The sequence below is a fragment of the Camponotus floridanus genome, unplaced genomic scaffold (assembly GCF_003227725.1).
Source record: "Camponotus floridanus strain SB8 unplaced genomic scaffold, Cflo_v7.5 scaffold30, whole genome shotgun sequence".
NCBI classification, from domain to species: domain Eukaryota; kingdom Metazoa; phylum Arthropoda; class Insecta; order Hymenoptera; family Formicidae; genus Camponotus; species Camponotus floridanus.
The window spans coordinates 748,620-764,898 of NW_020229437.1; the positions used below are offsets into that span (position 1 = coordinate 748,620).

A 16,279-nucleotide genomic window follows, 5' to 3' on the forward strand; every position below is an offset into this window, starting at 1 on the left:
TCCTGCAATTGCGTAAGTTCAAACCGCTAATGATTACGCCATTAATTGCTTGCACGGACGCGAGGTTCTCAATCGCTACCATGACGACGATACCGGAAAAAGCGACGACGAGGGTACCGTCACTTCTGGATCACTCAGTATGTGTACGTGTGTATCTCGTACACAACACGTAGCCTTTGCGGCGCAGCCTTTGCTATGTGCTGTTGGCCTATTCGCTCATTCCGAGCTGAGTCACACGCAGCGCACCGGGTTCTCTCCTTGTCTCTCTTCCCCACCTTCTCCCCTTTGTCCCACCACGCGTCCGCGTTCTCTCCGGGCCCCTCGGGCCCTCCCCTCCCCCTCGCATCCTCCGTCGCCGCCGCCGCCGCCCTACGTCCCACGGTCCCTCTCCGTCCCAACAGCGCGTCTTTCCTGCGGCCTCAGGGGCCGCAGGCTGGCTCCCCAGGTCGGCTGACCGAGCTGACTGTCTCTACGGCTGGCTGGCTGGCTGGCTTTGCCGGCGCAGCCACCCAGCCGGCCACCTTCCTCTTCTCCCGCGTGTGTGCCGCCACTCGGCCGGGGTTTACCTGGCGTTACCTGCCAGCCTGTAGCCTCAGTTCACTCACGTCACTTCGAGCAACCGGTTCGGAGTCCTCTCGGTGTCCGCGCGCGCTTGCACTCGACTTTAAAAGCCTTTCCTCTCGTACCTGCCTTTCTTTCCTCCGCGTATGTACGCACGTAATCGCGCAACTCTTCTTCTTCGTCTTTGTCCTCGATTCGTCTTTTCTTCTTCTTCATCCTTTTCTTCGTTTACCATCTTTTCCCGTTTCTTTTCTCTTCCGCGTGCGCGTCGTTCGTACTGTCGGATATATGTTGATATTATTTAACATTGGTGCGCGAACTGTATCCTCTAGGAGAAAACGGTCGATTGCGTCAAGACTTTTGCGATCGCTGAAATTGCGTTTTTTTTTTCGCGCCAACTATGGAGAGACTTGGCTGTGACTCGACCGGTTCGGACAACAGTGAAATTTTGACAGACCTCTCATAGCGGTACGTACCTGCGGAAGAAAAGGAGACGGGCACGACCAGCCTAGAGAGAATTGTAAGGAGGAGGTCATTACCGATAGCGATCGGCATCAGGTATATACTCATTCAGTACAGCGAGAGAGAAACGAGGGTAATCGACGGACGGATATTACTAAGATGGAAGGATTGATTAAATCTGATCGACATCTTTATCCCTTTTAGATCGAAATCGATCGACGGTCAGATCAACGGTAACTTTATGGCTGCGAGGCAAAAGGTACTCGAGTGAAGGCAAAAAATATTCATAAATATCGCACCTGTCAAAAGTTTACATATCGCGAATAAAATTTTCCGCATAATTATTTTTCCAGATCGAACGAAATTGCAATGCGTTCTCTAAACGCATTCGTAGAGGAAACGATTATATCCCGGACTGAATATCGGTGTTTTTTGTTGTCGGTGGTAATGATCGCCGCGGTGAAATCTATTTCTTTGGATCCGCGAAGGGGCACATTCCCAACGGTTTCTCTTTCTTGTGTATCCGAGATTTTCATCGGGTCAGTGTCCTCGAGAATCGGCGACCGTTATTCGCCGGCTCCGACCTCAGTACGAAAAACATGGACTCGCTGAGAAATCGCGCAATAAGAACGGAAGCATCATCGGGACAGAAGAATGATGCCAGTCGATGACAAGCGTTTATAAGTTTCTTCCTACATATGATGACGTAAATCCAAAATTATCATCTTCCTCTATGATAAAGCGAATCCTTGGTGTTTCGCGTAAGTGAACGTCGCTTTGTCTCCGCGCGATACGAATTACAAACGGCTTTCTAAGTATCAAATGTAGCGTAATACTTAAGAGACTCTAGGCGAATAATCCCGCGAGGTTCTGTCGTAATATAAGAGGAACGTGATCGTTGCCGGATCGTTGGAAATTACGTAACTTTATATGCAGTATGAGAACACGCGTATCGGATAAAATTGTAAATGCAAGTTTTCTGGCCTTTAGTCTGTCGCCTATATCACTTTTTTAAATATGCAAATGTGACACACGTGCTGCAATTCATCAACTCGTTCGCGGTAATATTGTTTCTAACAGCGAAAGTCTCCACATGATTTAATAAGATTTCGAAAGTTATGAAGTGAAGTGTCGGGGCCATTGTCCCGGGACTCGTTTGATATTTTATTGTTTTCACAGACTCATCCCTCTTCTCTCCCACTACCAATTATTATCCTCTTTTCCTTGATTCATTTATTTTCTCATCCTAGATATCATTGCGTCACCGTGAAATCCTTTCGTCACGGTACCAAGGTGCTATTCTCTAATCCGAGAAGAAACTTTTTATTCGCTCAAATTGTATCATGTTTTTTCCCCCGCAACTTGAGTAACAATACTTGCTGCGCCTCGCGTAGATTCACAAATATAAGTCGCTCATTTATATCTTAAACGTGTCTTAAATATGCTTTGAACACGTCGATGAAATATTCTAATATTTTGATTGAGAAAAAAGTTTGGAAAATTCCTAGGAAAAGAAAAAGAGATTTCACTCTTAATTATTCATTTTATGGAATATACATTATATTAACGCATTTATTAATATTATTTTATCATTGGCTTTAATTATTACACAACGAATGTGAATTAATAAGGTAGTTTAAGAATGACGGTCTCACGAATTGACCGCCCATGTAATATCTCCTTTAATCACGTGCCTTCGATACAGACTCATCATCGTGCGTCGATCGAAACACGGAAGAGCAATCAGGATCGCGCGGCAAATTGTAGCACGGATCAAAGACGGAGGAAAGACGAAGAGAAGCGGACATTCCAACGAGAAGAGAAGTCGAGGTCACACAGAACCTGTTCGAAGAGTTACGAGATCGCGAAACGGGGGCTTAAACACGTCCGAGACACGCGTTCGCGCGCATTTTCGCAATCATTGCATATCTTGATTTATACAAATCAATGGGCACTGTCTGATGATACAATTGCTGCGTCTCAATTTGCAAGGCAATACAAATTTTACGTCTGATATAATCCCACAAGTTTGCATTTATCAAAGAAAAAAATCTATATCTTGTTATAACGTATCTTGATTGTAGCAGGAATAATATTTTCATAAAGAGTTTCTACTTTTGTACTGTAAATATTAAAGAAATGATAAGAAATTAAATAATAGTATTAATTTGTATTTATTTTAATAGTATTAATATTTTATTATTTACTATTTCGCATCATATATATATGCGTAACAGTATTTATTATTCGAATACAATTTATATGATTAAATGTATTCATAAGCTGTTTTGCAGTAAGAACATTCGCACACACAATATTTCTATATAAATAAGTTATTTTTAACGACTGCAGTTTTGTCAAGTACCAGAATTATCAGATTATGCTAGAAAACAGAATATATTTTTCGTTGAATGAGAAGAAGAATGAAACACTTCAACTAATATACTTTATGTTTCTCTTTAAGAGACTTGAAGATTCGATAAGATCTCTCAGTGAGGTTACACGAGTCGCTAAACGGAGGAATGCAGTCAGATTATTTTTAAAATACACAATTGTTATGTAGTGTATTTAACCGTGACGTATTAAAAGGCTTCTGCAAGCGGCCATCATTTCCGTAGCGCGTTTCTCGATGTTCGAATAAACCGTGAGAACCAGAATGATGGCATGACCGGAAGAATGGCTTGAGAACAGAGAGACTTGCAGATAGTCGACGAAGAATCGCAACTATATACACGGCGCACTGAGAAGATTCGAATCGTGAGAACCAGACGGGAAAACTTGAAGAAACGCGTGTTATATTCTCTCGTACATATATATTGGCTTTCTCATTTCATAAATAAATTATTTCGTCGCGTTACACGTAAAATTGATTTCGGCGCGTGAATTTCATTTCGATCATTTTCGACGGTCGCGGATCAATTTTATCTTAATTGGTATGAAGCCAATGAAATTAAACCGCACTATCCGTAACCGTTTGACTGTATTACTCATTAAAGAGGCAAAAAAGGAACCTCAGCACGAAAGAACGATAGCTAACATGTTTTTTGGGTTTTTTGAGTTTTTTTTTTCTTTCGATCATTAGTAAAATTGATTATATTATATCGCGAAGTAAAATACTGTATCAAAAATATACTCTTAACTACAGAAAAATATACTCTTAACTACAGAACATTTGAAATTAGTTACGACTAATAATAAAAATTTTCATCAAGGAAGAATCAACTTTAAGTATATTAATAAACCTCTAACTAGAGGAGGCTATGTAATTTCTGATATAATGATGAGAAATAACTAGAAAAGACAATAAAGAGAGAAAGAGAGAGAAAGAGAGAAATAGAAAGAGATAGATGGATACTTCAGATTACAGCCTAAGGAAAAAACGAAGAGGACAGGAGGCATATTCCAACATGGAGAACCCGACAGCACGGCGCTGATCGAACCTAAAGAGAATAGGTGGGAATGATTGTGTGGGTGAGAGCGAGCAGGTCGAGAAGCAGAGAAGTAAGAGTAGAGAAAGAAAGACAGACTTAAGACAAGAGTTTGAAGGACGAGCGTGGAGAACACCTGGAGAACAAATCATAACGCGCTCCGCGAGATCTAGCAGACACGGCTTCCGGGAAGAGTCATCGATCCATGACGGAAGAACAAGAAGGGGGAAAGGAGTAATCGACAAACTATGAACTCCAAGGATTCCACTTCATCGTTTCCTCCGACTATGTTTTCTCGTTTACGAGTTCTGTTTTGCTTCGCGAAGACGAATCAAATTGATTCCAGGATCCTTTATTTGTGATTCGAAATTTTTCAAAGTAAATCTTAACTATTGGACTATTAATATCAAGATTCATTTGCATTGTCGCAATTGTATTTCGTGAGATTAATAATTCGTTCTATATCACTTCGTTATAATCGTTCAACCTTCAATCGTTCAATCTTTATTATGCTGCTACATTTTTTCACCTTGATTTATTCTGGACTTATCTTTCAATGCGACATCGAATCGACAATAGCTGTGCGATAGAGGACAGCTCTCAATATTTAGAAAATATAACAGGTCTCGCAAAGAAGTTTCAATGATACAAACGACTTTTATCGATCGTGAATATCTAGAGAATCGTGCAACATGGCGTTTCTCTCAGATGTTACTGATGTATCGATCATTAGAAGATGATCGATATAAATTTCAAATTTTTTTGTCAAAGTTTCAATAGAAAGACACACTCGAGACGGAAAATTCCTCAATTTTTCTGGCTTGTCTACTGGCTTGGATTCTGTAAATGGCACTGGAAGAATTCACGGGGAATTTTAAGCAACAAGCCCGTGGAGCTCCCGTGTCATACACAGCGTCCGGCTTCACGACGCGATAAGCCCAGAAAATCATTTTCTTCTGCACACTTCGTGGCACTAAACATCCATCGACGCTCGCTATCGGTTTATAAACATCAAACACGTATGTATTGGAGAAACTCATACGTGGGTCGAACAACTCGTTCGAATATTGTTCGCTCCATGTATCAATCACACGAGAGGCAAGAATATCTCATTTCGTCACAAGTTATTATAATTATAATCCTATAGATTCTTATAAGTCCTTTCGAAGTAAATTTCCATGGTAATCACTAATATTATTATTAATTAATTTAATAATTAGACTTAGCAAAAAATTACTCCTTTGCAATATAAGTTGCAAAATATTAAATATAATAATCTGTCCATTTTTTTCACATTAATCTTTGAGAGAGATGCAAGTTGTGTCCCAAGTCTCTATTTTTTAAATTCTGATTAAAAATTTTGTACTCTTGTTTTTGAGAAATAATCAACATTCTGACGTGATAAATTGAGACAAACCGAGATTTTTTGTAATGCAACTATTACGACCAGCAGTTCGCGCGTCCCTATTTCCTTTATTTTTCGAGTCGCGGAAGCGCCGTCCGTACACGTGGCAAGCAACCGCTTGGCAACGAGCAACGACCTCCTCCTGTGCAAGAACGTACCGCAAAGCGTCGCGGATGATAGTCACGGAGAAGCGCATTTGTCGAGCAAAATGCTGGTAGCGGCCACGACGACGACGACGACGAGACAAAGAGAGAAGCGTAACGGAGGGAAGACAGGACCAACCGGAAACGGACAGGCAAGAAGAAGAAAATGTCCGGTGAAAAAAAAGGCCACGTCAAGGTCCTCAGACAGATTCGCGACGCGGCTTAAGTCATGTCACACACCACCTGTCGCGCGACTAAGGCAAGTCAATGCGCACACTCTTCGTCATTTCTTGCGGAAAAAGCAACGACAGCTCTATAGAAGTTTCTTCGCGCCTATGCTCGTGCGGAATTTCGATCGAGAATAAGGTAATATATACGTAAAGAAATTTTGTAAAATTTCGAGTTACTCCGTCACGTAAAATTGCTTGCATATGATTTATGATTAACTTATCAAATGTATTCTTCCTTTTCCATGTTCTATAATTTTGATTTTTAATTTTTCTATAAATTATATTTTCGATTTTTCTATCAATTTGATTTTTATAATTATTATATTTTTCTTAGAAAAAGTATATTAAGTCGATTTATAAGCGCAGAAAGAGAAAAGTACACGATATATGCTCTAAATAGTATCCGGGTAAGGATAACCGGTAAGTTTCGCACTGATTCTCGAAATAATCATGAAAAAATAATACGCAGGGGATGTAATCTTGAATCGTAGATAAGCACGAAATAGAGTCGGTAGATTCGACAAAGAGCGAATCGTAATACCGGCATTTGATTACCTGTTGCGTCACACCTGTTGCTGCACGTACGCGCGCCACGTGACGATAGTGGCCGTGAAAAGATTTTCTCGATTGTCTCCGTGTCGCTTTGTACGGTATCACGGTGTGTCTACCATACTTATGAAAATATCGGTAACCATGCTTTATCAACCATTTTTTAAAAGTTATTTTCTCGTCAAATATATCTGCAAACGTGTACTATACTTATGAATTAACTGAGAAATAAATTTAAAAAAAATGTTAGACAAAATTCTTAACATATATTATATAAAGCAAATTTAAATAAGCATAAAACAAAGAAATTAATCTAATATTTTTTTAATTTGAAACAATACAGGAAGTAAGTACGCACGCGATATTCTAAGCACGACTTATGCAACTGGACGTGAAGTTTCAATTCGTATGTTTCCAGCTGGAGAAATGAATATTTTCGATCTTTGATGTCGATAAAACACCTCGTAGTTCGATCGTGCTCACGTCCTCCCAGGAATCTCTCTCGATCTCATTGTTCGTGGGCAGCAGGCCAGAAAGCGGCGCTTCCGGTTTCAGGTTGAGTTGCACGACGATCAGACGAACGGACAGGCCTGGCTGCATCCTGACTCGCCAGGTAAGCACCTGTGCCATGTTGAGCGTGATATAAACGGGCTGGAAAGAAAAACACGTAACGTCTCATTTCTGCGTTAAATCTTTCGGTCGTTCACATTTTTCCATGTTGGGGTCTATAGCGCATTTTTCTATAAATAAACAAGTTGTTGAGATATTTTCATCCGATTGTACTTCTTTATATCGCGAAAACTTCGTAGTTACATTCATTCATAATTCATAACGATGCGAGAGATTTCATTGGAATTAATGTATAATTAACGCAGCATGTGTAATTAACAGTGAACGATAAAATTCTGAAACATTGGATCCTTGCATGAAGAAACGAAGCGTAACCTGTGCGTGCACATAACAGCGTTATTACTTTTTTTTAGCACCCCTGCGTGATACTCGCGGAAAATTGTCGTAGCAACGGGAAGCGGATAAGTCGACGCGCGGAACCGGAAGTCGCCGTGGGATCGCTTGTAGAAGCTTGAAAACACGGAGCGAAACCTTCATGCTCCCTGGGAACCTCCGATTAGCTACACGCACGTGTATATTTTTCGCCTGTCTCTCTTTTGCGTACGTGTGTGCGTGTCTATAAGCAGTCATCACGACATACACGTACACAAACGTTCGTGTCTGAGATAGCTCGCGACACGAACTTTAGATGAACGTAGCAAAGATAAATCTTGTTCTTTTAATAAAAATTTCTTCAATTGTGCGCAAATAAAAAATAATACTATTCATCAAATCTATTGAAAATCGTCTTGTAATTCTGAACAAATAACTTGGGAATGAAAATTGGTCGAATCATTATATCATATTTCACATTACATATGGTTAATAAGAAATTTATCCGTATATATGTAGATGCACACTTGAGCATCGTATATACTAGTACAAGGTAGGTCGATGACTCATGCTAATCATTGTTAGGCTATGGAAAATGTCGGCTTCGTAACTATTGAGAAAAGCATGAAGCAGACACGAAGCATGCCTACAAATCTCTTCGTTTCTATAGTCTTTATTATCGTAGCTTCAAGGGAAGAAAATAATGAAGTTGTCGGAGATGTCAAACCTAACGAAGTACATTAATCAATGACACAGCGGATGCAACGTTTAGAAAATTGGACGCTTGAACGTACAAGTTTGGCAAAGATAGAAGGATTAACAATGGTATAGCAATGAGGCAATTTTGCGGTAACGTATTCTTGAACGACGTATCTATTCTTTTGATTTCTAGATACCCACACGAATTGATCTACATCCAGAAATCGTGGGCGATGCTGACATCATGCTGACCAACGACTTCCTAGACTCGCTGTCCTTGAAAGATAGATACAGACATTTTTACAGTTTGACATCGTCATGCAAACGTTTTGTTTCAAACAAGAAGAAACGTGATGTTCATAACATGAGAACCATTATCATCTATGTGTACCAATAACGCAATTAGTAAATGAATCCAAGAATCAGACTGATAAATTTTTTAAAAAAACAAAAGAGACAAGTGTCTCTGATCCTAGTTCATTACATTGACAAATTTTATAAAGTTTATTTTACTACAAAATTTAAAATAAATAAGATATTTTTTAGAAACTTAAAATAAATAAGATATTTTTTAGAATTTTTTAGATATTTTTTATAGAAACAGAATGAAATGTGAGAACTTTAATAGATGAAACAAATTGTGGAAATTTGAAATATCTGTTTCTTCACGGTTAGTTATCTTTAAAAAAGTAAATAGAAGTTTGAAAAATAAACTTTTATATTTTTCAGCATAAACTTTTAATATAAATTTTCGAAAAGTAAATTTTTATATGTATTACGATCAGGGAATTAGATCTGTAGTAAAAATATTGACAACCAAACTATTTGTCTCTGGTAATGTATTTAATTGATCACGTTGATCACATTTTGCACGTTGTTTTCACGGTTGTTTTACTGGCCATCAATCTTCGATCATGGTCATCGCGAATGCTAATATTGACTTAGAATTAAAATCAGAACTTTACAACAAATATATCGATTGTGATGATAGTTTTGAAGCCTCATTCGCATCTGTAAAGTGACGTTAAAAGCATCCGTCTGGCGAAACTCGTAAACATAAAACACATTTGTTTTTTGAGTTAGCGTAAACATTGCTGCTAACTGATATATGGCGGCAGTCATTTAATATTGATGTCCTGGTCTGAGTGTTAACGATACGATTGTATAAAAAAATAGTTTCGAATGTCAGTTTCTCTTTCTTAGCATCAGACACCTCTTTCGAAATGCATTTTCTTGTTAAATATATACTTGCATCAAGAATGTCAGTACATTTCTAGATAAGTGTCATTGAGAATCATATAAATTTGTTTTTTTTCGCACAATTTATATTTTAAAAATGTATGTAATTAGCAAAAAGATCACACATGTTTCAATAGACGGAGTTTATCTCTAAATCCGATCAGCTACGTAACCGTAGTTCTATTGTTGCATTTCATTAAGTAATCGATGACCAAAGCATTTACATAATTCAGTACACATTTGCTTATTTCATTCGTAAAGACATCGACCGTTGTCTCATAATCACAGGATATTTCGGAATATACTTGTACAGAGCCGGTATATATAATTATTAAGGCTTATATTCTCTCGTTTTGGCATCGAATGGTATAGCGCGATGGAGTTTCCGGGAAACTATTATTTTTAGTTTAGTCTCTGTAATTATGTACCACGTATTATGGAACGAAACACAGCAATACAAGATCGACATGCAACGATAATTTTTCAAGCTTTATCAGACAGAAAAGTATGTTGACAAAATAGTTAAATAAGTTCAATCGCGTAAATAAGTTCAATCGTCATATTGTATGATTAAAACAGGTGTAAGCTAATAATTTATTAAGCAAGCTGACGCAATACGTAACATGCAATTCTCGTTTACAACTTTATGCTGTATTATTTTGTTACATAATAATCGCACAGATGTTGACGTTAAACACAACATCATGAAACGTCAAATATCAGTTATGAAAGGATGTAGTCATGAACTCGTGACGGTAATTTACTATTACGCATCCTGACTTTTTTTCACGACCTCGAATCAATGAAATTGTTAGAAATTATGTTTGCGTTGCTTTCATTGATAATGATGTTTTTTTTTCGATGTCGTGCTTTCAATATATTCGCGGATCGAGAATGCATAGCGATAAATATAAAAGTCGCGATTTATGGGGGCTTATTGGTAGCGGGGCCCAATAGGTATCGTCAGTCATCGCGACGTCGAGCGTCGGTGGCAAAATGCATCTGGACGATCGCCAAATTCAAAAATAAGTCGAAATTCGAAGGAATCGCTCGATCGTCAGCAAAACTCGCTCCGACCGTTTTTCAACAGCCAATGGCATATAATCGATTTATGAAACGGTACGAGGATGCTTCAGGATGTCCATGATGGTTTTTGATTCACAGAAGATTTTTAACTTGTCGCTATGTTTCAGTGAAATACGTTGATAAGAGATTTGTCAACTTTTTTTTCGAGGCAGCAGTCTCTCTTTTCGATGAGTATATCGTTCAAAATTTTGAATCATAGTCATCGTTCAGAGTGATTCATAAAACAGCTTTTAGCATATCGGATTCATCCGCTTGGAAAAAAGGTGACACTGCGATTAATCTCGAGATTTTCAAAATAAACTTTGATAAAAGCTGTCCCTGTATTTATGGAGATTGACGCAAGCGTATACTTATATTGACGTGTGCCAAGACGAGATCGACCATAATTTAGAGCCAACGATTCGTATTTTTGCGCTGGCTTTATTGGCTACAGCTTTTCGCTTTTGTTTCGAAGAAATCCATATATTTCGCGTCGATCTCCGAACATCGATCACGATTTCTATAAATCTCTTCTACGTGATGCAGATGCGATGTTCAGCGAGAGCACGCGCGAAGTGGGAGCGAATAGGGGATGGGGGGTCAAAGGAAAGAGAGGGGGCAACAGAAGGATAGGATAGACAGCCTTTTGAGATCCCTCGGTGACCAGTTTAGTTCTGGTTGGCATCTGCATCGCATGTTGTGCAGGGTCCACGGATGACATAATAATCATCCTTTAGTCAGAGTTCGAGATCACTATTAAGTCCATCATTAAATCGATTGATTTGATGAATGAGAAACAAAAATTCTGCTGCGATATATATATACATTCGAAGCACTTGCTGCTAGAAATCGCATTGGTGTTGGTGTAGTTTTGACGTTTCTGGGAAGCATACGGTTCAATAACAGGCAATTACGCACGTGCGATACTCAATTGTTACATGTCAAAATTAACTAATGTGTTATTTCTGAATCATGAAAATTTCAAAGTTCAGAATTGTGCAGTGTAAAATGCATTGAAGTTAAAATCAAGAATGACGGCTTGTTTAGCGAACTTATAAAGTCTGTATCTGGGATACCTGAATAAGTGAACGGTGATTGCTGTCGTTCTCATTGTAAATACACGTGCGATATCCCTGAGCAAGAACTGCAACAACATTCACATTTGCAATTTATATTTTTCCAGAATATTTAATCGGAGAGATTCGATTTTTTTATTCATTACTCCTTCTATCTTTCTTTCTCTTCCTTTCTAGAGATAAAAGTCGCTAACAAAATCGTTTAACGATTTTACGCATTGCCGTGCATGAAAACATAGAAAGCAAACTCGTTTTCTATATTCAAACATGCGTTTTATTGCAGTACACATTTGACACTGGTAAATGATATTTATGAAAAATCTATTCACACAATTTCATTCCGAGTGAGAGGCAGAGAGAAGGACAATCGTTGACACGAACATCTGTCTCGACTTGCAGTCGAGCAGTACTTTAGGGGAGCACTTTTTGAAAGTAATACTGACCGTGTTAAAGAAAAATTTTTCAGGAGAGTTTAACGGAATTCAGAAAACACTTGTTACATTTCCAAAGACAATTAAAACGCTTAGTGATTTTTATTTATTTGAATTTACCTCTGCATTACATTGACAATTAATTAAAACTTCACAAACGACGTTAAGAGCAGAGGTCACGAAGAACAGATATGAGAACGAGTCGTCGTCAGTACGTGATCTAAGAATATCACAGTGTGGAACGTTGAACTGGGGGTTTCCTTTCTTCTTTCCACGTGTCGAGAGAGAAATAAATTAGAAACTTTCTCTGACGAAGCTCGGCTTGACAGTACTCCGTAAACGATGTCGGGAGATACTACATCCGATGATGAGGGATCTCAAGAGGATCCACCGCGATACGACATTGACGATTTGGAAATGATCAAAACTATCGGTAAGTCTGAAATGTGTTTATCCTAATCAAAAAGATAATTAAAAATATGCTTCCTTGTAGATACAATTGTTATAATTTTTATTTAATGATAATTCTCACCTGTATAATATGTGAAAGTATTTTAATTGTTGGAATAAATCAATTTAAATCTTTAATTGCTTTATTTTAATTTTTGAATATACTTATAAAAGATTACAAACTCTTATATAAAATTACAAATAAAAAAATTTTTTTACTTGATAATACAAGAAATTATCGATAGGAAATTGTATAGATATATATAACAATAAAGATACAATACAATCAAATTAATTAAAAAATAATATTTTGAATCGCGAGTTTAAGATAAACAAGCGAAAAGGAATAAAGCGTATCGTTCTTGAAGTAAGGAAGTAGGACACCGGAGAGTGAGAGGGTATCCAGTGTATATTTAACTGCTTGTTGAAGTCGAAATTATGTGGGAGAGTAGTCAGAAAATTGCAGATACTCGATCCATGTGTATATATGTATATATATGTGTGTTTGTGCGAAATTCTCTCTCTTTTTTTTAATTTTAGCCTGTATTCGTGAGATAAATTATAATGTGTGTGCGACTCTAAAAAAAGAAACTTTAATTTTTAAAATTTCTTTTTTTTTCTTTATTTTTTAAACGCCTAATCTCCTGTATTGCACGGTCAATTTTTATTCGTGACCATTTACGCGACGTTATATCTAAATTCGTATCCGTCGCATGATTATTTAAAGCGATTACGCCATCACCGGAAGCATTTCGTCGTTGACACCTGTTCGAAGCTGTAGGTAGACGACGTGTATGTATCGTGCCGTTTTTGTTACGCGGCCAATTTCATCGCTACTCGATACAAACCGTGCTCTCTTTCGGAACAATATATATGCGTATAAATATGCTAAATCTTGCTACAATGTGACGGTCAATTTCGGGGTTTAATTTAGCCAGGGCTCATTTGTGCGCGCGCTAATTAGTCACGGTATGTTAACTAGAACAACCGAGTCATCTGCACATTCGTGAGAAAGTGCATTAAACAGAGCATACCTTGCAACATTAAGATGAATGCCAAGAACGTTAGCAATTAACAGTCACTTCAATAATCGGTTCGAGTAAATAACATTCCACAATGACAAGTATAATTATTATTCGTGAAATCATTATTGTACTGAATTTCATTTATAAAAACGGAGCATAATTCGTTAATGAATAGCATCTTGCGTCAAAGAGAAGCATGGTAACATTTTTATAAATTTAATTTGATGATATAAAGATTGTTATTATATAAGATTATAAGATTTTAAGATACAAATAAAGTCGCGCAAATCCAAATTAATAATAATCTACAAGTTTCGATACAATTTCTAGGGACAGGCACATTTGGCAGAGTAGTTCTTTGCAGTCACAATGGAACACCTCTCGCTCTGAAAATCCTCTCCATGGTCGACGTGATCAGGTTGAAACAAGTTGAACATGTGCGCAATGAAATTACAATTCTGAAAGAAGTTAAACATCCTTTTATTGTCAACATGTAAGTATTATATTTGTTATTATTATTAAACACATAAAAAAATACATTATTTTAAAATAATCTGTAATTATTCCCTATTATTATTTAAATGTACGATGTAATAATATCGATAAAAGAATTCATGCGTTTGTCAATCAAGGAAAAGATCTATGCGAAGATCGTTAAAACGTTGTCAAGATTAGAAAGAGTGTACAAATGTTACATACAAATGCTGATGACTAGTTTATACCGCATCGCGATTAAACAGTTGGATAGAGGCGAGAGAAATCGATGCGTTCTCGCGAGGGAAAATGCTTTTTCAATCAGAAGAGCGAAAGTTGAGATTTTGCTCGCGTAACAATCTAGCTTGTTTTCAAATCTATCGTCTTTTCAGGCTATGGAGTGGCAGAGATGAAGCCAGGGTATACATGCTACTGGAATTTGTTGCCGGCGGAGAACTTTTTTCTTACCTAAGAGCAGCCGGAAGGTTCGCCGGACCTACAAGCTGTTTCTATGCAGCCGAATTAGTTTGTGCTTTAGAATATCTACACAGTAAACACATAGTTTACAGGGATCTCAAGCCTGAGAATCTTCTTCTTGATAGTCAAGGCCACCTGAAAATCACTGATTTTGGCTTTTCGAAAAAACTTACAGATAGGTGGGTCAATTAAAAGAAGAATACTTTAGAAAAATAAATTATTTGTTGATAAAATGCTTTTTCAGGAAAAGATAAAAATATAAAAATAAAAAAATATTCTATTTATTCTAAGTATTTTAATATTTTGTATATTAAAATATGTAATTTTTAATAGTTGATATATATATATATATATTTATTTATTTATATAGTATATCAAATATCCTAAAAAACTTGTTATGTATATATATTTAATATTCCTTTTTTTATATTACTTTTCCTTTTAATTTCAATTTTTGTACATAAATTTTATAGTAATTAATTCTTGTACATAAAAAATTCAAATCACATTGATAGAGACCATGTGCATCTATTTTTTAACACATCTATTTTTAGGACATGGACTTTGTGTGGTACTCCAGAATATTTGGCGCCGGAAATAATTCAAAGCAAGGGACACAACAAAGCCGTAGACTGGTGGGCATTAGGCGTTTTAATATATGAAATGTTGGCGGGGTATCCACCATTCTTTGACGATAATCCTTTTGGAATCTATGAAAAGATCCTGAGCGGTAGGATAGAATGGCCAAAACACATGGATCCTATCGCGAAAGATCTCATCAAGAAATTATTAGTCGCTGACAGAACGAAAAGATTAGGAAATATGAGGCAGGGCGCTGAAGACGTCAAAAGGCATCGATGGTTTAAATTAGTCGAGTGGCCTCTGGTAATTTTATATCAATTTAATTAATTTCATGTGATGCAATACAAAATTAAATAAAACATAGAAATGAAAAAAATTAATATTTAATCTTATTAATATTTAATTTAGTTTTATCGCGCGCGTATACATGCGTCTATATCCTGTAAATTGTTAAATCATCGATCCATATTCACAGGTACCGCAAAGAGCCTTGACACCTCCGATAAGGCCACGTGTGAAAACGCCAGGTGATGCAAGCTGTTTCGATGATTATCCTGAAACCGACTGGCGTTCCCAACCACCTTTACCACCGGATCAATTGGCTCTTTTTCAAGATTTTTGACAATAATAAGATAATATCATTAAATCACAATATTTTGCACACAAATTCATCAAGGCACTATGTGCATTAGATAGAAGAATTCACTCTGCGATATAGAACAAACGTGATCAAATAATTTGATGTTACTTGATATATGTTTGATAATGAATTTTCTATTCTGTATATATAACTTTTTATATTTGGTTGCTGCTTATTTATTTGTATGTGTGTGTGTTCTCTAGATTAGTTATTCCGTTTCATTGTTTTCGTGAAATTCTGTAAATAAAGATGGAAAATTTTTTGATGAATTTTTTGACGAATTTTTTTGACGAATTTATATATTTTATATATAATAATTCTCTTATCAAATAATTTAAAAATTACAAGTTAGTTTATGTTGCTATGTATATTATATTGCGTTCTAAATTTTTTAAATAAAA

The 16,279-nt window shown here is 36.9% G+C and overlaps 1 protein-coding gene and 2 long non-coding RNA genes across 4 annotated transcripts; all 3 read left to right on the plus strand.

Moving 5' to 3' along the window:
• Positions 1 to 440: 440 nt before the first annotated feature.
• Positions 441 to 2,376, plus strand: LOC112638456. The gene is made up of 3 exons (XR_003123006.1): positions 441 to 1,119; positions 1,228 to 1,282; positions 1,377 to 2,376. It is a non-coding gene; the product is annotated as an uncharacterized LOC112638456 (long non-coding RNA).
• Positions 2,377 to 5,835: 3,459 nt separating this feature from the next.
• On the plus strand, positions 5,836 to 8,838 carry LOC112638454. 2 transcript variants are annotated; one of them, XR_003123004.1, is made up of 4 exons: positions 5,836 to 6,365; positions 7,197 to 7,391; positions 7,762 to 8,545; positions 8,613 to 8,838. It is a non-coding gene; the product is annotated as an uncharacterized LOC112638454 (long non-coding RNA). The 2 variants fall into 2 exon arrangements; XR_003123003.1 differs by having other exon boundaries at positions 5,842 to 6,365; positions 7,762 to 8,838.
• Positions 8,839 to 11,376: 2,538 nt separating this feature from the next.
• Positions 11,377 to 16,147, plus strand: LOC105254691 (cAMP-dependent protein kinase catalytic subunit PRKX). The gene is made up of 5 exons (XM_011263525.3): positions 11,377 to 12,663; positions 14,036 to 14,198; positions 14,572 to 14,835; positions 15,211 to 15,541; positions 15,714 to 16,147. The coding sequence occupies exons 1-5, from the start codon at positions 12,573 to 12,575 to the stop codon at positions 15,858 to 15,860; spliced, it is 996 nt and encodes a 331-aa protein (XP_011261827.1). The 5' UTR covers positions 11,377 to 12,572; the 3' UTR covers positions 15,861 to 16,147.
• Positions 16,148 to 16,279: the final 132 nt, after the last annotated feature.